Source organism: Lissotriton vulgaris, chromosome 1_1, assembly GCF_964263255.1.
Source record: "Lissotriton vulgaris chromosome 1_1, aLisVul1.2, whole genome shotgun sequence".
NCBI classification, from domain to species: Eukaryota; Metazoa; Chordata; class Amphibia; order Caudata; family Salamandridae; genus Lissotriton; species Lissotriton vulgaris.
In genome coordinates, this window is record NC_141685.1 from 924,919,448 (window position 1) to 924,941,315 (window position 21,868).

Genomic DNA, 21,868 nt, shown 5'->3' on the forward strand with positions numbered 1-21,868 from the left:
TTCTTTTTTATATAAGTCAGAGTTTAAAATATTTGTCTCTCTTTAAATCGCTTTAAAACGCTGTGAAACTGTGGAGGTAGCGCACAGGACTGAAATCGTCAAAAGCTTTGCTTAAAAACGAAGATTCCGCTTCTACCTTTAGCAAGATGGCCGCCAAGAGCGTCGAAAATGCGCGATGACGTGCGCAATGACGCGTGTGGCCCAGCATGCAATTCCGTGTAGCCGATGACAATGAAGCAAGATGAAGGAGACTCGATCAATGCCTCGTGAGCAGTTCGGAAAGTGAAGGAACTGCCAGGCGCTCGAGAAGCGCTCGAGGTGAGTCTTTTTAAATGTCAACAAGCAGGGAAACGGGGTTAAACTTGCGAAAGCGCAAAATCTGCGATTTTGGGTGAAAGTTCGTGATGCCCATACACCGCTCGATAATGCGGTCGGAAGGTAAAGGCAAAGAGTATGAATAGTTAAATCCAGAAAGATAACTCACGTTTTGCCTGAAATGCAGGAAATGCAGTTCTGCTGGATGACGATAATAAATCAGTTCTGTCGGTTGAAGATGATTACAGGAGTTCCTCACCAGTAAGAAGTAGAAAGAAACACCTTCTTTTAAGTTGGCAAAATCGAGTTTTGCATAAAACAGGAACCGTAGAAAACGAGTGAACGCAGTCCTCATAAAATTCACTGCTCCCAACGTCGCCAATAATTGTGTAGTAAGGAGGCTACACAAGAAGTAGGTTCAGTAGGTTTATTCATGAAGAGGACAGCTTAACAACCACAGGTAGGAAGGGATCACCTCAACATCAGATAAGCAGTAACAGACACTGGTGAAGGGAAAACATTCCAAGAACCTAACACTCTACTGAGTGACATAAGAAGGTTCTAGATGACATAGGAATACCACAATAGCCCTCTGTCGATCAGAGTCTCCCTCAATTCAGTTTCTCAAGTCGGGTGGCCCTGCAGACTTGTGAGTAAAAACAGGCATATTAAGAAAGAAAACCATTTTGGAATTGGAGGTTTAAATTATTTGTGGACACCACCCTCTTTTACTACATATACCCTTGTGTGGTTGTCTCACCTCGTGAGTGAGCCTCCGTCTCCAAATTCACTGGAAAAAGTCCTGCCCAGCGTCCCACAATAATATAGCAGTCATTCCCATTGATTTCATTTGGACTACTTCAATGAGAATAAATAGGCAACAGTAATTTAGGATTCCTTTTGTTAAGGCTAAGGTCATTTAAATTTGGGTTAGGGTTAACCTAAACTAGTAGGATGGTTCAGTGAGTTAAAAGTTTGCAGAGGAGATATGTGTTGATCAAAAGGTTACAAATTTGAATTTCTGCAAGACCAACTCTACCTTTAATCCTCATTAAATTCAGTATTATAAAAAAAATTGGATAGTAGTAGCATCTGTTCTTTACAGGGTTTACAAATGGACAAAGAGTGATATGAAGTGCTTAGACTGTAAATAAAAAGAAAAAAGTGCAGGGGACAAATTCTCTTTTTTAGGACCCATGGCTGGCACTGCTGGATGCTGAGAGTATTGAATACCAATACTTTGTTTCCACTTCAATGTTTTTTTCCCCACACCATACAATTTCCGTCTCATTATCTCACTCCTGCAGGTTCTTTCTCATGCTTCCTTTCTCCTTATGTCAATGTTTTCCTTTCTGATAATCCTTCTTTCTACCTTTTCAGCCTGTCCTTAGTTAACTCTCCCTCTAATCATGTAATATAAGCCATGGTCCCTAACAATGAATGTCAGTGTCTAGAACCTTTAAAGTTAGGCACAGGTGGCGTCAACGGTACATAAAAACTAGCTAATATGGTTAGATGGCAAGCCTAAACCTCCTCCCCTGTGCCCGAGCCAGTGTCTTACACAAAAACCAAAACATAAAGGTAAGCCCAACTCGCCTAACTCCAACTCTTTAAAATGTACACCCAAATCTGCAATCCTAAACAAACCTCTAACCCCAAACACTATAACCAAATAAAAACCAAGAGGATTAGCTACAACGCCTAAGAAAACAGTGCAAATTGTAAATACCTACATGTAGGCTTATACTTGAGCCTAAATGCTTAAACTACTTTCACCTCATCAAACCCTCAGCCTAAAAGCCCACAACACTTAAACCATTAAGCTTAAACTTCTAAAATTAAGCTTAAACACTACGCCCAAACCTAATCTAAACACCACATTCTTGGCCTATAACACCAACCCCACATATCAATGTCATAATTCACAAGCCTAAACCAAAACCATAAACCCCAATATAAAATTCTATGGTTAAGTCAAAATACAGAAGTCTAATATTAGGACTAAATTTAGAGTTTGTTGGACTGGGTATTCAGTCACAAATCTTGTGGAGTATCTTGTCTGCTAAACCCACAGTTCACTCAATCTATTTAGAGTCAAACAGGCGACTGACTTTCAGAGAGCGGTTTCCCTAGTTGGATAGCTTACACCAAAAGGCCGATAGAGTAAGGCCTCTTATAGTAAGAATATCAGACCACCTGCATTATTTAAAGCAGACAATCTGTTTTTTTTCTATCCCTCACTGCCATGTCAGTATTGGACAGAAAAAAAAAGAAAATGATCCCCAACATTCCAAACTCTTAGTCAGCCTGCCCGATTTTTAGTCAGGTAGACTTCCAGGTTTACTGTGGCAGAGAAAAATATACTACGTTGGAGTAAGCCTTCATCAGACAGCCCACTGAAGTTTGCGGCTGTCAAAGGAAGAACAAAACACTATCCACCGAATTTAGGATGGACGGTGTTATGTGTTTTTTTCTTGTACGTCACTGCCAGGCATCTAGCATTGAGGGACATGGAAAAAAAGGTAATGAAGAAAACTCCCATGGTCTAGGGGCCATTCGTTTTATATTTTTCAAGAACAAACTCTCCCTTTTGGAGTTTGTTTTTGGAAAAAAAAACCTTTTGAAAGGTTTGATGGCTAGCGGTCATGTCTGACCGTGCCATCTGTCAAATATTCCCAGCTTTGACAGAAACCACCATGATAGTGTTTCCTGCCATTGTATAGAGATGTCTGAGAGGCCGCCAGATATTTCTCAATTTGTCATGTGGAGCAAAGGCAGTGTGGCGGTCGTAAAGTCCTCTGACACCCTGTATGCATTCATGCCATCCTCTAAACCCTAAATCATTCCAACAGGGTCCTAGTTAGAGTTGGGTGGATGCGGGACATTTGCCCAAAAGTGGCACTGATATCAATGGCACTCTAAACACACCAGATTGAACAGCCAACACTTTTTCGTTAATGTCTAAACAAGATGCTTAGCCCTTAAGCTTAAGTAACTGAGCATAATGCCTACAGCCGGAGAACAAAAGTAAACTCCTCAACCACGTATCCATTCTCAACCTTGAGCATAAAGCTCCTAGCCTAAATCTAAGCCACTGATTCAGCCTCTATCAGCTATGGAAAACTTGATGCTGTGCCCAACAAATGCACTGAGGATGAATGCAACAATGAAGGTTTAAGTGAAAGAGCAAAGACCTGCCAAAGTGTGACATTACAATACCTGAGTCAAAGTGGCGTACCCTATTGAGAAGGTTGTAGCCATTGTTACTTTACTACATAATCAACTATTTAACATCTGTTTGTGGTGGCAGATGCTTATTCTTTGGAGTCGGCATCTTTGCAGGTCTGTAGGGCTAGATGAATATCCCTACCTCTGTATCCTCAAGTAGAGCTGGACCACAGGATTTCCGTTTTTAGGGGAACATTAAAATACTGCTTCCTTTTAGAGTGGTCTAACCTTAGGTGTAACTGAAGTATGACAATGCACAGCAAGGCTCTCAAGACTATATTGCCTGCTCTGCTATAAAATATTTGAAACATCATGTGGATGGAAGCAATAGAGCTTCCCGGATGATAGTTTTCTGTTTTCATTTTTTTCATCCTCTGAAGAAAGGCTTCTGTTTTCTTTAGATGGTTTGTACATACTTGAAAAAAACAGGAGTGAGAATGCTCTGAGAAGCCAATCCTACTACAAACTGAAATAGAGCATTGTATTCTCGTTTCAGATCAGTACATACCAAATGATGATGAGTGGGTATTGGGAATTTGTCTTGATTTGATCAAAATTATGCATGATATAGATTTAAATGAAAAATATGACGCAAGTGTTCTAGGTACACAAAGTGTTCAGAACCGGTGGAAAAAAAATCTAAAATGGCCTCTTGAAACAGACCGAAGGCAAACATGCTCTGAGAGGTTCACACACTAATGGCATGAATGAGGTAGAGGGACTGCATAATAAAGGTTAGAATATATGCAGGCAAGCTGCCTGCTGTCACTACTAAACTAATAAAAATCGTAGATCCCTGGGATTTCCAAGTTGGTTGCAGGGATTTTTCAGTAGAGCATTTTAATCTAGGAAAGATGTCAAGCCTGAGAATACGCTAGCTTTGTTATTTCTTTTTCTATTCAACATTTGTCTTATTTACGAAATAACTTAATTGTTATTTTTATTCAACAAAAAGAAATTAGTTTCATTGATGTTCTCAGAGAATAAAGATTTTGTTCCGGCTATAAATTGTCTTAATTCACTAAAGTAAGTCGCATTGAGGAGAATTGTTTTACAGTAATGTCGTTTTGTTTTTAGTATTGAATTTCACCAACAGTTTTTGATATTTGATTTAAAATTACTGACTTCTAATCTCAGATTTTTTACTTATAATCTTTATATTTTAATGCTTAATCTCAAGGCTTTAACATTTATCTGCAGGCTTTTTGATTTTTAATCTCTGTTTTTTTATGTTTGATGCCAGATTTTTCGCCTTTCAACCTCAGGAATTTTCACTCTCAACTCCTATGTTTATGACTTGGCAATCCATGCTATTATACTGTTAGCATTTGAAGGGTTTCATTTACATTTCAAAGAGTTTTTAGTATCCAGTGCTCAGGTTTTCATCTTTATTGCCATTGTGTTTTACTTCCTATCCCAGTTTTGTTTTTACTTTAAATCTATATCTTAGCTTTTATTCTAAGAGAGTATGCCTATTGAGGCCAGTGGATAAGTGCTTGCTTTTAATTTGAGTTAAAGCTTCATTTTTAGGATTTTTACCTTCCAAATCTGGGATTTTTAATTTTCAGCACAGGTAAGCATGTGTACAATGCACAAAGTATGTTGCTAGGTAAGTTTACGTGAACAAAGGGTTGGCTTTACCACACTCTGTCCAAACTGAGCCCCAAGACAAACTGTGTTTGTCTCAGGGAGCTCAGTTAAAGTTCCCTGCTCAAACTGCAAAGGAAAAAAGTCTTCAGATTTACTAGAAACAATGTTACTAGTTGAATATACTATCATTAATGATAAAATAAATGCTACTTGCTGTCAAAGTAACTGGTGTCCTCCTCTGACTCAAGGTGAGGAATGAACTCTGCCTTCTGACGCAGCAGGCTGTTCCAGTCCAACTCGTTGAAAAAACTGTGAGTCTTCACCTCGTATGCACCACCTGCATGATTAAAAGGCAAACTGTAAGGGAGTTTTAAGAGGGGGACCATATGAAAAGTAAGAGAGATGAGTGAGATGGTATGGGGACAATGATTGGTAGAGAAAAAGAATAAAACAGAGTTTGCGGTGAACAGATACAGGGTGAGACTACTGAGATGTGAAACAAGGCAAGAAAAGTGAGGGAGATGAAGATAAGATAAACACATATAGTACGTGTTTAACTGGCAGGAGAGCAGAGAAATAGAAGGTGCTGCAAAAAGAACTTGAAGAGTTGCACAGAGTAGGGTGACCATTAGAAAGCCCCTTGTGGACATCAATTGCAACATCTTGAGTCTTTTTGGTGCATTCTAGTCTGTCTCAGTTTATTTCTGATCTATAACCTTGAATTTGGAGCGAGCTGTAACTGAACAGAACATCTAAACATCCAGAGGTTCAAGAATGTGTGTGCTGTAGCAATTTAAGAATTAAAAACTATCCTTTGTGTAAGCCCTTATATCCCTATTTCCAGACTATCAGGCTGATCACCTTTATTCCAGCCCCATGCCTGTATGACTCATAATCGGGTACACTAAGAAAACAAAATTGGGAGTTTGCTGCATTTTCCCTGTAAATAGGACCTTGCCACATCCACCATATAAGAAAAAAATGACTTACCTGTAACCAGGGTTCCCCAGCATTGGCATCTTTCAGAGATTTCCATGCTAGAATTATTCTGTCGCTCTCTAATGAATGGATGGTTGCGGCTTCCCACCAGATAGGAGATGTTCAAGGTTTGAGCCCGAGCAGAGTTGTTTAGTCATTTCAGGTCTTGCTCCTTTGACGATACCCTCAGTTGCCGGTTTATTCCTTTTTTCCAGACTGTATATGATACATACTCCATCCGTTGAGATGACTGCTCTATTTGGAGGGATGCAATAGCGCCCTTTAAATTGTGGAACCACAGATTTTTATCTGGAGTTTAATAGATACATTTAAGTAAGCCTTTAGTGAGTTAGTGGGGGCTTTCACTGTATAATGTATTATTTTAATAGGGAGGCTTTACAGTCTAGAGATTGAGTCACAAGATCCTATTCAGTCTTGAAGGGTGAGTGTATCGAGGCTGTTGGTATATTTCCCTGTATGCGGTGCAGTGGATTTGCTCCAAGACAGAAACTAAGACTCCTGGATAGGCATGATGACCATACTGCAAGGCTGGAAGAATAGATGCATTCATAACCCTAAGTATGGGGGCGACAGATGAACCAATGAGTATCGAATTTAATGGCTTGATATTGTCAATAGTTGCAACTCCTTTCTTCTTCTTAGAATTCATAGGTGCTGTGGGTTTGGTATTTTCACCAACCCAAACTCCCAGATAATTGTGTTCCTGGGTGTGTGAATGGTCGTGCTACCCAAGTGCTAGGTTAGGTGCTTTTTATTTCGGTGTCTTCCAAAGATGAGAACCTTTGTCTTGTCTTGTTTCACCAGATTATTATTTGCATTATAGACCTAAAGCACATAAGCACGGTAGGGGCAGGTAGGATGTCAGACGCCGCAGACGCACTGCTGCTCCGCGCTGCAGGATATTGAGTGAAGGGCTGTGGAGCCAAGACCCTGCATCCGTCTCTTTTTGCAACCACTACAGACGGCACCATTGGGACCGTTCTCAACCGCGACAGTGGGGCAGTGTCCATGCGGAATCTAGGCAAAACCAGGCTGGTCCAGTTTGACACAGACACTGGACGCCAGAGGAGTGGTGGTAAGAGCAGCAAGCATGGCAGTACATAGGCACTAGGTGGTGCCAGTTGAGCAGAAGCGGGCATCATTTCTGCGGGAGACCACTCCACACCACTCTATACCTCCCTCACATACCCCTGCCCCTCGCACTCAATTACAGTGGCTCCACTATCTATTACCCGTCTGTCCTCTAGTCTTCCCAGTTTGGGAGGGCAGGGCTTATTTCAGCAGTGCAAATCAGTGCCCCAATAACATTTGGTTCTGGGTGCTGCACTCCACTAAAACCACCCCGCAGGGGCTCTCAGCGTGCTCATGACCCTTCCCTGACAGCGCAGACTGCTACAAGGACCAAGGAAGGTGAGGCGGCGCTCATAGAAAGTCCTTCGTCAAATAGAATTTTCTGGGTAGTTTCTGTTTATCGATCTGCTGGATCTTGCCGGACTGGGGACCTGCACCATCCAGGGAATACCGCTACCGTTGGACTGGCACTGAAAACCAAGCTGCAGGGTGGCTCAGGTTTGGCCAGGCTGCCCTTTTCTAGCTGCAAGTCATAAGACAAGACAAGTCAACTGTGACAATACCTAGGAAGAAGCAGGTGACCCCAAAAAAAGAATTGGGAGAGAACTCGTCTCCCCTGTCTTCAACTTTTGCACCCCGCATCCCCCTACTTCTGAGTCTGACAAACTGGAGTGGAAAAGGAGGAACTTAAGTAGCTCCCCGGCAATAAAAACAATATCCCCAATGGGCACGATAAGGCAATTTTTTTACAAAGCCATTGACATTGCTCCATTGAGCACAGCTACCAATAAATCAAAGATCAATGACTTCCACCAGTCCACACTTTAGCCCTCACACTTGTCCTTTTACTTCTAAATGCAAAGCATCCCTAACAACTAGCCTAAATGTCTGCGGGTCACAAACATGTACTAGTATCAGTGTAGATAATTGATCTACTGTCACAGTCATGTACTTCACCAACAGCAGATGCAAATAATAAAGAGTGAAAGCATATTGGATAAGCAAATGCGAATCAGCCCCGCAAAGGTCATCATACCAAAAGGTACACCAAAGAACCAGGAAGTTATTTCTAATACGCTCAAGTCACCTACCCCATTTAAGCCTGGACATGGCCCTGTTGAGTCAACAGCATCTACCGACCACCCCTTAGTGAAAGAGTCTTCACAAAAACCAGGACAACTCAGCACCATTAGGAAATGAGGAACAACAGGAAGCTTCGGTAAACTTGGACGCTCCTGTCTCCACAACAGTCACTGTCCCATCAAGGACAGCGAAAAAAAGACTGAAGAAGAAGAAAAAGGAACAACACGTATCGAAATGGAGATCGTCGTTGCTCGTGACATCCCCCCAAAAACAATGCACAGGTGGGACTCAACCCAACAAACATTTCTCCCATATTTGCGCAAGTACCAAAGATAACCAATTTGCCTCTAGCTGGACCGCCCCAAAAAGTGAATGAAGGATCGCCCAACCCAATACAACATGATGGGTCCACAGAGAAGCAATTCCAAAGTAGAGGGCCCACAGTCGGATGCCATAATCCCAGCTCCATCACCCAATGACTACCAAGGGCAAGAAGAAGCAGGCTGTGGTCTGCCCCAGCTATTCAAGCCTAATGCTGCCTCCAGGAGCTGGGTGATGCATTGTTGACACGGGCACTCAGTCAGACAGCAATTGTCTAGACGTAATATCCAGGCTTTAACATGGGGAGAGAATAGGGGACCATTATTGAATCCAAATACTGTTGCTCCTCCATCTAACAGGAAAGGGCAAGCACCAGCACCTTTTAGACACCCAGTGCCTTCTAAAAGACTAGAGCGCGAGTCAACGCTGACTCCATCAGGCAGAACCATCAAAGAGGAATGCTGAGATGGCTCTGAGTTGGGCTTCATTCCCTGCTACTGCCCTAAAGGCAACCATGATATTCTCATTAGAGGAGATCTTCTGCGGTTGTTTGGACACATTACTTCTCTGAAGCATCTCACCTCGGAAGACCTAGCATGAGTGAGGTTTGATCCCTCAACCTCAGGCTCAGACAGAGAATTCACCACTACAGCCTGGAAGAAGGAGCTAGAGCTCATCCGGCAGGTTACGGAGCCAGCTGATCTGCTCAAGAAATGGTAGGCAATGGAGGCTGCAAAATCACTACAATAAAGCTATTGCCTCCACAAGAAGAGCTTCACGCAAAACTCAGCGAGCACACAACAAAAGCTTGCTGTATGGTCACCATTGGCAGTAATATACATGCAAACACGTACAAAAAAACAGCGTGGGAGAAAAATAACGAAAGTAACCAAAAGGAATGGTTGAACCTCTTTCGGATACTTAAAGATAAAAGCCACACACCACCCAGTGTGGTGACAAGTAATAAATCAAGCATTTGGATTTCTGAAAGATTCAGTGCTGGACAACATAATTTGCAGGTCTAACAAAAAATGTTTTAGCTCAACCAATTTAAAGGTTACTGCAAAAGTGATGCAATACCTGAAATAGACACTAAAAGTTTACTGTCCACCTTCACCTGATAATTGAATTCAGCCATTTAAATGAGTGGCAATGTTACCCAAATAGCATAAACATCCCTGTTTTCTCAATTGGGCGTGAGTAGAGGCTTTATCTGCAGCAGGAAACAAAAACCTTAAATTCCTTAATGTCATTCAAACAGGGTGTTTAGAAAATGTTACCATGTAACAGAATGTTCGTAGCATGTAGTGCTGTGGGTTAACATGCTCTACATATGCCTTCCTTCTAGAATTGGGCCTGGATGTTCGAAACTTGTTTTTATTCAAAGATATTAGAATCAAAATACCTGTTTTGACTCCACCTTTGGCCCACAATACACCTAAACACAGGCTCCACCTCAGATTGTTTTCTGTTTAGTGGGGAAGTAGTGTTAGTGGACAGCAGTGTTAAACACAGAGTGTGTTGTGCATTGTAGAGGGAAAGAACAAGAGAAAACTTCTTGGATCATTGCTGGCTTCCAGGGAAAAGGGTGGGAGCATTTGAATCAACAGTACTACACAGTATGAAGAGATGGTTGCAGGGTAACACTTTACATTCATAGGATCTATGACAGTAGGTACACATGCTCTGCATAGACTGTAAAGCAGTTTCTCCCCAAAGCGGTGGTTAGCGAACAGATGATGCAAGTGTTCTGAACATTATTCTTAAGACAGCTTGGCCAAGTAAAGCCTGTTGACAGGATATGATACCCACACAGTAGTGCTTAGTGAACACGTATGTGATTTACCAAGTGGTTGCCGTGCAGTTATCCGCTCAAAGGATGTTACCTAGGAAAGTCAAAGTGGCACACTTTGGCCTGTGGGGTGGATCTTAGCATTGTAAGTTTGGATGCACTTGACATATATCTTGCAATGGCTGATTTTTATATGGGGTGGTCCATATAGGGTATGGCAAAGGCTACAAAAAGTTTATTGGACTTAAGGAAAATATTTGGGCCAGATTGAGAATTTGGCAGACAGGGTACCTGGTGCAAAGCCGACAATGTAACCAGCGACAGTCTGCGTACCATAGCACTTGGCTGTTAATGGTCTCTAATTTGGTTGGTGTTGGTCCATCAGGGAGGTGGGAGTGATGTCCTCCACCACCCTGATGGACTGTACTCTGTCTGCCAAACTCAAATTCTGACCCTTGGTTCTATCAATAAGTACCCACTTAACTTCTAGTGTGTGAAGGGCCCTCTCCATTACAGTCACTGATTGTGGGAAGAAGACTGGCAGCTCAATGGTCTGGTTCATGTGGAAAGGTGTAACAACATCTGGCAGGAATTTGGGGTTGGACCAACGGACAATCTTTGGAAACCTGAATGAATGGATCTTTTATTGTAAAAGCTTGGAGCTCACTCATACAGCTGAAGAAGAAGATTGCTACTATAAAAGCTATTTCCTAAACTGTAGGTCAGGGGTATAGGGATTCGTAAGGTGGTGGATGTGCCAGTGGTGTGAGAACCTCATTAGGGTTCCACACAGGATAGGGGGTGTTTTGGGAGGTATTACCCTTTAGAGGCACTCTATAAAAGACTTAATGACAGAGATTTGGAAAATGATGAGGGTTGCCTGTTTTGCAAGTATGTGTATTTGAGGCATCCGGTGCCTTGTACGGTCAATGTAATTGAGGTGCGCACCCAATGAGAGACATGTAAGTGGTAATGGTCATCTGTGGAAGAGGATCTAGATAAGACCTGCCAAGCAATAGATTGTTGCTTTTCCTCTGTAGTAGAGGGTGCTGAGCTCTGGGTGTTACAATATAAGATCTTCCCAGAAGCCTCAACCTGTGACCACTGCCTCCCGGATCATCACTGTGGCGGTCAGGTGTGCAGCCTGGAGTGTGGCACTCCTGCAATGCAAGATCATCCCCAGCAGTTTAATCCCAGTCCTTACAGTGAGAGGGCGTTGGGTCTGAAAAAGAGGAAGCAGCTGTTGGAATGGCATCACCCTGTGATCTTTGTGCTATGCTTTCCCTGTAACAGCGTTCATTATCAACCCCTTTTGATGCTGATGATGAACCCTAGCCTGTTAAGTAGAGAAACTGCTGTGTGAGGGTGTGCTTGGCACTGTTGCCAGCCGCTGCTCGTGACCAGCCTATCATTTAGTTATGAAATGATATGTATGGTGTTTTTGTGCAGGCTTGCTTCCACTACTGCCAGGCATTTCATGACCACATTTGGAGCCATACTGTCTTTGAACAGTAACACCTTGAACCAGTAGTGTTGTTAGCTTACTATGAAGCAAAAGTACAGTTGATGTGCTGAGCAGATAGAGATGTGAATAAAATGCCTTGGCAGAGCAGCAGGATGCCATTCTGTAGGGTGACCATGTCAAATGTTTGGTGGCGATGAACCTGTGCAATGGCCGGAGATCTAGAACCGGCTTTTTCCTGGAGATGGGGAAGTAGAGGGAGTATACACTTTTGCCTCGTTGGTGCAGTGACACCTTAGGCAAGGAGTACCTGGACCTCTTACTCTAACAGCTGAAGTTGGTCTGGGTAGAAGACGTGGTAACCAGGTGTGAGACTGGGTATCATAGTGGGAAATTAGAGACAGTACCCTTTTCATACGAATGGGGCTACCCACTGATCTGGTCTTTTCAGAAAGGGAACAAGTATATCAACGTTCACCTTCCTTTGATATGTGTTGTATGATCAGAGGAAAGGTCAGATGGGGAATCACTGTTTGCTGGCTGAGAATCCTTAGCTGGAGCCTCCTTTGCTTCTGCCACAGTCATTAACCTTGTAGCCTACCCATTGAACATTATTAGTCTGTTGGGGGTATTGAAATGTCTGCTGCTGCTATTGGTAGGGTGGTTGCTGACCTGGGGGTAGAGTTTTGCCACTGCCTGTGCACTGCTACCTGTGAAAGGCAGACCTGAGACTAGGAAACTGAAGGTGAGGCTTGGACTTTCCGCTATAATTGTTCCTTTTGATTTTCTCGAACATCAGCTTTATCCAGGAGCCAAACATATGGTCGCAATCATAAAGGGACATTAAAAAGGTGCTTTTGCTACTCATGTCGGAATTCCGAGAATCTAAGCCAGGCAGACCAGAGAAGGAGAATGTTGATTTCCATGGTGGAAGGGTCAGTTACATCTAGGGCGCATCTGATGTTAGCGCTGCTAATGATTTTACCCTCAACAAGCAGATAGGCTGGCCTGTTCCTCTTCGCCACCGAATTGGTCTTCGGGTCCAAAGATGTTGGGAATCTTGTGAGAACCTTATTGCTGTATCCTGTGACAAGCCCACTGCCATTCGCTTCAGTACCTGAGAGAATTCTTGCAGAGAAAGGCTCAGCAAGCTTCACAAGAGGTTTTGTTGTGAGTTGGTGAAATACAAAGTACAGATGCCATGCTGGCTCCTCTAGGGGTACTTGACATTAATCCTAGGGGTGAGAGAATGTATTTTCCATACCCATGCCCTAAGTTAGCGGCCTTCTCCAAAATGCAACCTAAGATGGATCGTGGTTTTGTCAAAGGCTGAAGCTTTTAAGGAGCGGTACATGGTAGAGTGGAAGACAGTGTCCATTAGAGAAGAAATCTAGGGTGTTGCAGCACAAACTCTCAAGAGGCACAGTGTTTTTTTTTCCTGTCGCAGGAATCGAAGTACGGGTGGTTGGCACTGAAGACTCTGGACAAGAACGCTTTGGACCAAAGCTGCATTCTCAAACAACTGAGCCCAGTGGTGGAAGAAAACAATCTGTGGTAGAGCCTACGTATTTGTGCACTGTGGACCAAGGGTAGAGTCACAACAGGTCTTAGAGCTCCAACCGCTTCGATGAAAAACATTTTGCAAACATCCAGGCCCAACACTAAATGGCAGGGTTATGCAGAGCTTGTGTATCTACAGCTACTTATGCTACGAACACAATAATCCCTTCTTTGTCATTTTTTATTTATTTTGAAAACACGTTCATGTTAACAATATAGGGACTGCTCTCAAAACTATAGCTATTACAACAGTGCAAAGTTTCAGCGACTGAAAAAACACTGAAATCAAGGAGGAAAGTGGTTATTATTTCTTCTGTCAAAGTTAGAGCTATGCTTGTTGAATGTTCTCTCAGTTTTAAAGATTATTTTTAGAAAGAAATATAAATTTTAATGCATAGGTAGTGCCTTCCTTTGATGTAGTTGCCCTTCTTGGCACAGTAGTGGCTCACCTTAGATCTCCCTCTGCTCCATGGTACGCTAAGGATCTGGTAGAGGTTAAGAGTGACTTTAAAGCATTGGAGAGAAGTGGTGTAAAAGATATTTTCTAGACGAGAAAAATAAGTATAAGCAAGGAATTAAAAACTATAGAGCACAACTGAAACTGGGTAGTTCAAACTGTTATGTGAATTGCATTTTGGTCAGAAAATCCTCCACTCTGGAATTCTTTAAAATTGTTAGGGAATTTACCAACACTAAAGAAGAAGTTACTTACCTTCGGTAACACCTTTTCTGGTGCACACTCTATCTAGCAGCAGATTCCTTACCTTAGTATTATCGCCAGGCATCAGACTGGATCTGCAAATATTTCTTGATCAGAACCCCTGCGCGCCCGTAGGTGTCATTGTTTGGCGCCAAGTGGCGTAATTTGTTACGGAAGTGACGTGCACAGTGCCTCTATAGGTGCAACCCCAACATGCTGATGTCAGTTACTTTTCGCAACTTTCCACGACAGAGCCCTGAGCCACAAAGCTCACTCATCACTGGTGTGGAATACTGGGGCACTGAAAGGGGAAAGCCCTGAACCTAGAAATCCGTTCGCAGAGCGGGGAGGTTGGGTGGGTCGGTAAGGAATCTGCGACTAGATAGAGCCTCTACCAGATAAGGCATTACCTCAGGTAAGTAACTGGTTTATCTGATAGAGATTTTTAGCCGATGATGCCTTACCTTAGAATAGATACCTAAGCAATATCTCCCCAGTGGTGAGTCTGCGGACCAATTTCAAACTAGGCAGTCCTGCAGGACCAAACTGGCAAAATTCCCAACCCTAGGAACCTGACTGTCAGGCCATTAGTGTTTGGTAAACATGTGCACTGCAACAAACTAGTCACTTATAAACCCTTTGTCGACTCAATAGACTATAAACAAAGCCGGTCCTATGTCGGGTTTACTCTGACTCATGGCGCAAGGAGGGCAATTGCTATGCTTCGCTTGGGCATCCTACCCGTATCAACATATACCTCAAAATGGACTCCGGGAGGATCTCCAATATGTACACTGTGCGCAGGGGGCGACCAGACTTTAGAGCATATTTTATTTGTATGCCCAAACCTGAAAGTAACCCTAGCCCGTACTAGATTCTTGGATCCTATCTATCGATCTTGTAGAATCACAATGGTAAGAGAACTTATATCTCTGTGTAAACAGCCCCCGAATGAATTTGTCTGTAACAAACTGTACAATTTTTTTAAATCGTTTTTACCTTTGTATTGACAAAAATTGAATTTTTCTTTTTTCTTAAATGTAAAATGTAAAATTTTCTTTTTGTGGTCCTCTGTTGAGTACCAACACAAATAAACTAACTTTGACTTTGACTTTGGTAAACATGTGCAGGGAAGCCGAGGTTGCCATCTAGCAGATGTCCAAGACTGGATCTCCACAAGCTAATGCAGCGGTTGCTGCTTTAGCTCTGGTGGAATGAGCATGCAAACCCTCAGGGGGGTTGCTTTTTAGCCAGTGCCTAGCAGATCTTCATACAGAGCACGATCCATTGGGAGATGGTCTGTTTTTGGGCAACCTTTCCATTTCTTCGCTCTGACATACCACACGAAGAGTTGGTTGTCCACCCAAAACTCTCGCACGTAGTCAAGATAGAACGACAACACTCTTTTTGGGTCCAGACAGTGAAGTCACTTCTCTTCCTGGGAGTGATGAGGCAGAGTATAAATATTAGGTAGATTGATGCTTTGGTGTACTTGAAATGGAGTGACCACTTTCGGAAGAAAGGAAGTCCTCGTACAGAGTACCAGTTTGTCTAGGTAGTTGTTCAGGTAAGGAGGCCGGGATGAAAAGGCCTGCAGCTCACTGACCCTCCAGGCAGGCCGTCTGGATGGTTAGGAGCCTTAGAGGACAATTGTGTAAGGCTTAGCTAGAGTACACATCAGGAACATCAGGACCAGATTAAGGTCGCACTGAGGCATAATGAAGGGAGGAGGAAACATATGATGCAAATATTTCAAAAACCTATGTATAATAGGGGATCGGAAGAGGGAAGGTTGGTGAGGCAACAGTAGAAAGGCAGATATAGCAGAAATATATCCCTTAACAGTGCCCAGAGCAGAGCCCTGCTGGGCAAGGGAAAGAACAAACAGAAGAACGTGAGAAAGGGGGGCAGAAAGAGGTTCAAATGGTTTCTCTGAACACCATGCCACAAACTTGACCCAATGGCAGGCATAACCATTTTGGTGGAGGGACCCCCTGGCTTCCAGAATAACATTGCAGATTTCAGGAAAAAGGATTAAAGCTGTCAACTGTCACTGCTCAATCTCCATGCAAGAAGGCGGAGCGTTGACAGGTTCAGTGAAGAATCCTCCACTTCTGCGGCGATAGACAATCCTCCATAAGGGGCAGCCTGATTGGTGGACCGATGGTCATGCTCAACAGCTCGGGATACCAGACTCTCCATGCCCAGTCTGGAGCCACAAGGATGACTTGGGCCCGGTCATACCTGATCTTCTTGAGAACTCTGGTCAGGAGCGGAATGGGTGGAAAGATAAACAGGAGGCCTGAGACCCACAAGATATTAAAAGCATCTCCGAGCGAGAGCCACCATGGAAACTACAGTGCACAGAACTGCTGACATTGCGCATTCTCACTGGTGGCAAACAAATATAACCAAGGCTGAAAGAGACCTTGCAACACCTCTGAATGGAGATGTCATTCATGATTCGCAAGGCATCTTCAGCTGAGTTTGTTCGCTCTCGTGTTCAGAGAGCCTGCCAGATGTTGAACCACCAGGGATACACTCTGCTATTACTGCTATGTCCAGAGACACAGGTCCTCTGAACAAAAAGGTCAATGCCGGCCTGTACGTTGCAGTACCACATGGCAGTGGTATTGTTCATGAACACCTGTACTAACCTTCCCTTGATGGAGGGTAGAAAGACTTTTACTACCAGCCGGATAGCCCAGAGCTCCAACAGGTTGATGTGGAGTCTGGATTCTGCTGGAGACCAGAGGCCTCTGATCTCCGCCTCTCCCAGATGGCTGCCCCATCACAGGAGGAGTGACGCATCTGTCACTACTGTCAGATCTGGTTGGGGAAGGAAGAGGGGTCTGCCATTAACCCAATCGCAGTTCATCAGTCACCACTACAGATCTTTTGCAGTTCCCTCTGAGATCTGGACCATGTTAGAGAGAGTCCCCATAGGCTGGGGCCCCTGGAACTGCAGGTTCCACTGCAGAGCTCTCATATGCCAACAGGCATGCAAGTGGTGCAAGAAGGGTACAGGAAGCCATGAGGCCCAACACCCTCAGGGCCAGTCTCACCCAAATCAAGGATAGAGACTGAAACATTGGTATCATAGCCTGAATATCCTGGACTCGCCGGTCAGAAGGATAGGCCCAAAAATGCACTGTGCCCATAACAGCTCCAATAAAAGGCAGTGTCAGAGAGGGAGTCAGGTGTGATAGTGAACTACAGCGAGTGCAGAAGGTTTGCTGTAGCCTGAAGGAGGGAGACAACAGCCAATTGTCAAGGTATAGAAAGGCTGGACTGCCTGACCTACACAGATAAGCTGCAACCACCACCATCCCTTTCGTTTACACCCAAGGAGCGCCAGTAAGGCCAAAGGAGGGCAGGGCAAACTTAAAGTGCTCTTGACCTACAATGAACCGGAGGTAACGCCTGTGGGCAGGCAGAAAGGGGATGTGAAAATAAGCATCATATAAGGTCCAGTAATACAATTCAGTCTCCTGGGTCCAGAGCAGACAGGACCTGTGTGAGAGTGAGCATTTTGAATTTTACCTTTCCCAGGAATACATTTAAGTAGGTGCAGTCTAAAATAGGAAGAAGTCCTCCATCCTTCTTGGGCGCCAGAAAGTAACTGGAATAATAATCACAACCTACTTCTGATGCTGGCATCTTTTCTGTAGCTTCCTTTGCCAAAAGATCTAATACCTCCTGATGAAGTAAGGAGAGGTAGTCCTCTGTCAGCTTGTCACAAGTAGGTGGCATGGGGGAGGGGTGGCTCCTTTGGACTAGCTGCAAAACTAGCCAGATGTTATTGACCTCCAGTGGTGCAGGTCATGGTGTATCCTGCCCCCCACTAGATGCCCATGATGGTCGGAGGGCATATTAAAGGGGCTTGGAGGCTGCGACTGCCGAGGGGTGGTGGAATGACTCGGCCTCTGGCTGCCTCGCCCACATGATCTGTGGGTAAACTGCATCCTCAGACACAAAAACATTGAGCGGATTTGTGGCGGGGTGGTTGGACATGTAAAGACGTGTTTGGAAGAACCACACATTCCACGAAAGGGGAGGAAGACAGACTGGGATTGGCAAGGGACCATGGAGAGACTCAATGACCTAGTCAAAAATCTGCTGTCATTTAAGCGCTCGAGCGCAAAGTCCTCCTTTTTTTCAAACAACAGAGCTATCAAAAGGCATGTCCATGAGCGAGGCTTGGGCATCCCTTGATAAGCCAGTTCTTCTCAGCCAGGCATGGCACCTAAGGGCCACCGACAACGAAATCGCTCTAATCTGCGACTTGGTCGTATCCAGCCTACATTGTATTGTGAACTTGGCTGCATCCCACCATCAACAATTGATTGAGAGAGAATGGCTATGGCCATTTCAGAGACCATGCACAGTAATTGCGCAACTGAGTCCCAGATAGAATGGGAGCATCAGCCCAAGAGGCAAACGGTGTTCACCAACCACAGAGCCATGCTGGGAGAAGAGAACATCCTTTCCCTGTTCAGTGGAGTGGTAGGGAATGTGTCATGTATGCGGCGCATTGCCGCTCAGTTGTAACCCCTAGACACGATAAATTCTCACTTCCGCTTTTTGTGCCTCAGACCGGTCTAGTTGTCGAACCTTCAGCCTCAACAGCGGAGCACATCCGGGGGACACGCATAAACCCTGCGTAGTTCCGCCGGGTCACTGCTTCGGATTCTTCATGTTTCCAGGTCCTCGAGATAAGACGGACGCTTATCTCCTTCGCTTATTTGTATCACCGCTTTTCGCCGAGAAGCAGTTTCGGAGCTCCGCGCTGATGCAACATTTAGGTATCCTGCTCATTGCCGTCTAGGGAGGGTATGTACTGTGTTCAGACGACAATTCTGTCTTTGCTGCAATTGCGCTGGAGCGCTGTTTTGTGTACATTTGGCCCACCGCGCAGGAGCTCTTTTCTTTCCTTTTTGAGTTTGCCTACGCTGGAGTGTTTTTTGTTTGAACTTTCCTCAACACGCTATGGCGCTTTGGTTTTGGTTATGTAATACACACGCAGGAGCGTTATTATTAGCACTTGTGTTTTAGTGCATGTGAGAAGCACGCAGCAGCGTGGTTGGGAGCATAACTTTGCTGTACTGAGCACGTTTAAAGGATTCCTAGCAGTACACTGCCCCTGTCCTCTTGCCTTGCTGGTCCTGCCTTTCACAAGGAGCAACCTATTTTCGTTTACAGCCAGGTGTTTACCAGTCTTGGTGAGTACCAGGGCAGTTGGCCTTCCTGAATACGTGTCTAGGGGTGTACATAGGAAGAAGGAGGGAAGAGGGTTCCTGTCTAATGGGTCTCTTTGTCTTCCTTCAGGGTACATCACTCTCCTGTCTGTCCATGGCCTCCTCTCTCACATCACATCCTTGCTCCTGTCCCTGGTTTCACCTCATCCCAGCCGGGTGCGTGGTTCCGTACGAGGTCAGGTGGGTACAGGGGCAGTAGCTCCTGTCGTCTCTGCGGAATCCTCTTCACAAGCAGAGGTAAGCCTTGTGGGGACCCTGACAGAATGTACCAGGGTTAACTTTGAAGGTGGAGGCCACCACCACCAAGCTCACTGGGGTGGGGTGTCAGGTGAGTAATATGGGTTCCCCTTGGGAGGCCCAGGGAGATGGCAGCGGCCAATTGTCCATTTGCGATAGACTTGGACCCGGCCCGAGTAGGAGATCAGTAAGGGCTTCATTGAATGGGAGTAAAGGTTCACTAGGGGCAACTCCCAGCTGAAGCACCTCCATCAAGATGTTTGCCTTGACTGCCACTAAGGTTGGTGTAAGTTCTAGGACCTCAGCCATCTCCGCACCACCATTGTGAATGAGGCACCCTCCTCATTAGCCACGGCAGGGGAAGAGACCAGGCCAGTGTCTGGGGAGGTGTCCAGTCTATTGGCATCCGCCAGATCCTCGTACTGGTTGTCCATAGGTTCTTCTTAATGGTATCCATAAGGCTAGTTAGAGCCCTTGCATTTGTCTCCCAATCCAGGCCTCTCATAGGAATAAGGCACTGGCTCAGTCATGGGGATTCTGCCCTCCGTTGCCACCGATGTCAAACAAAAAGTCTCCGACTCTGTGTCGGAGTTGAATATGATGATGGGAATGGCGCATTCATCTCCCAATCCAAGCCTATCATAGGCACCGATGTCAAACAAAAAGTGTCCGACTCTGTGTCGGAGTTGAATATGATGATGGGAATGGCGCATTCATCTCCCAATCCAAGCCTATCATAGGAATAAAAACAGAGTACACTGTGGGACTCTTTTCTGAAATATGCCACACTCCTGTATCTGTCTGGAGAAGCAAGTGCTTACAGAGTTATTAGGGAAAACAATGTGGTAAGTACACACTTTGGTAGAATTTTACACAAAAAATAAAATAATGATCACAACTTGCTGACAAAGGTTTCTGCGGTTGATTTTTGAATTGTTCTTCAATATATATGCAGATAATGATACAACAACTAACGTAAGTGCAGGTGACGCAGTGCTCCAGTGCGTGAATAAATACAAAGGATACACTCAAGAAACACAATAAAAAGTCACTAGTTAGAAATATTTACAAGCAGATAACATATGCATATAGCATTGCAACATGTGGAATTATTATTAATCAATACCCAAGGGAAACAATATTGACGTTTCGACCCCTAATGTGACTTAATACCTGCATGGGAAGGGGAGACAGAAACCCAGAAAAAAAGTCAGTCTATGTCCACTAAATGCACAAAGTTTGTATATAGACACTGACCTTGGACATTTTAAAAGCCCATGCACTTCATATTTGGGTGGCCTCAAAAAATTCACATAATTGGTCTGGGTTGCTTTAACTCCTGGAAAGTCTGGAAAGTGCAGAGAGGGTCAAGGCGCAGGCTCCACCACAGAGATAGGCCATAAGTGCCGACACTCCCTCATCCTGTAAGATAACTTCAATAGACATGGCCTAGTGAATATCTATTTAACTTCTGGCTCTTTTTCTGTCTGTACAACTTCCCCGACTTCCCCAACGACCTGAACTGCGACGACGCAGAGTGCATGGAGAGGCTCTGCAAACGGTCTCGGGGCCTTTCTGTCGACCGGCATCATAAGCATTGTGGTATTGCGCATCGAGCAGTGAAGAACTTGAGAGACTGATCCCTCAAGGCCTTGGGGCACATGGTGTGGCAATCAACGCAGAGCTTGGTGTCGTGGTCATTATCCAAGTATCATAAGCACACCAAATGTGGGTCCGCCACCAACATCTGTAGGTGACAGGCACCATATAGCTTGAAACCAGCTTTCCTAATTGACTTCCTCAATGCACCAGGAAACATGTCTCGAAGAAATCTTGCTAAAAAGTTGAAAAAAGGTCAGTCAAAAAAGTCTGGGAGTAGCTCTTCTCCGGCTCTGCACTGACTGGTGCCTGAAAGAAAAGAAGTGATGTCAGTGTGCTGGGGTGGTGCCTATTAAGGAACCGCACATGTCATTTCCAGTACAGATAACGCAAACCGGAGTCAAACTACGCCACCTAACGCGCGAGTGCAAAGGAACTGTTCACAAAAAATCTCTGGATCCAACCTGACACCTGGGATTAATCTAAGGTAAGGAATCTTTGGCAACAAGCATCTATCAGATATAAAGATTTAATTCCAAATTAAGATTTAATAGTTATATAGCATTTTTTTCAGTTGTTCTACATTAAAAATATACAAGATTAATTTACATTAATATTAAAAATAAATATATATTTTCGATAATTTGTTATAA

General features: G+C 44.3%; 1 protein-coding gene across 1 annotated transcript in view; it reads right to left on the reverse strand.

Annotated features, from left to right (window-relative positions):
- MAST1 (microtubule associated serine/threonine kinase 1) overlaps positions 1–21,868 on the reverse strand; it is a 237,263-nt gene that overhangs the window by 80,058 nt on the left and 135,337 nt on the right. The window contains exon 16 of the mRNA XM_086959098.1: positions 5,348–5,470. Within this exon, the coding sequence (XP_086815224.1) occupies positions 5,348–5,470 (123 nt within the window). The remainder of the gene's footprint in view (positions 1–5,347; positions 5,471–21,868) is intronic.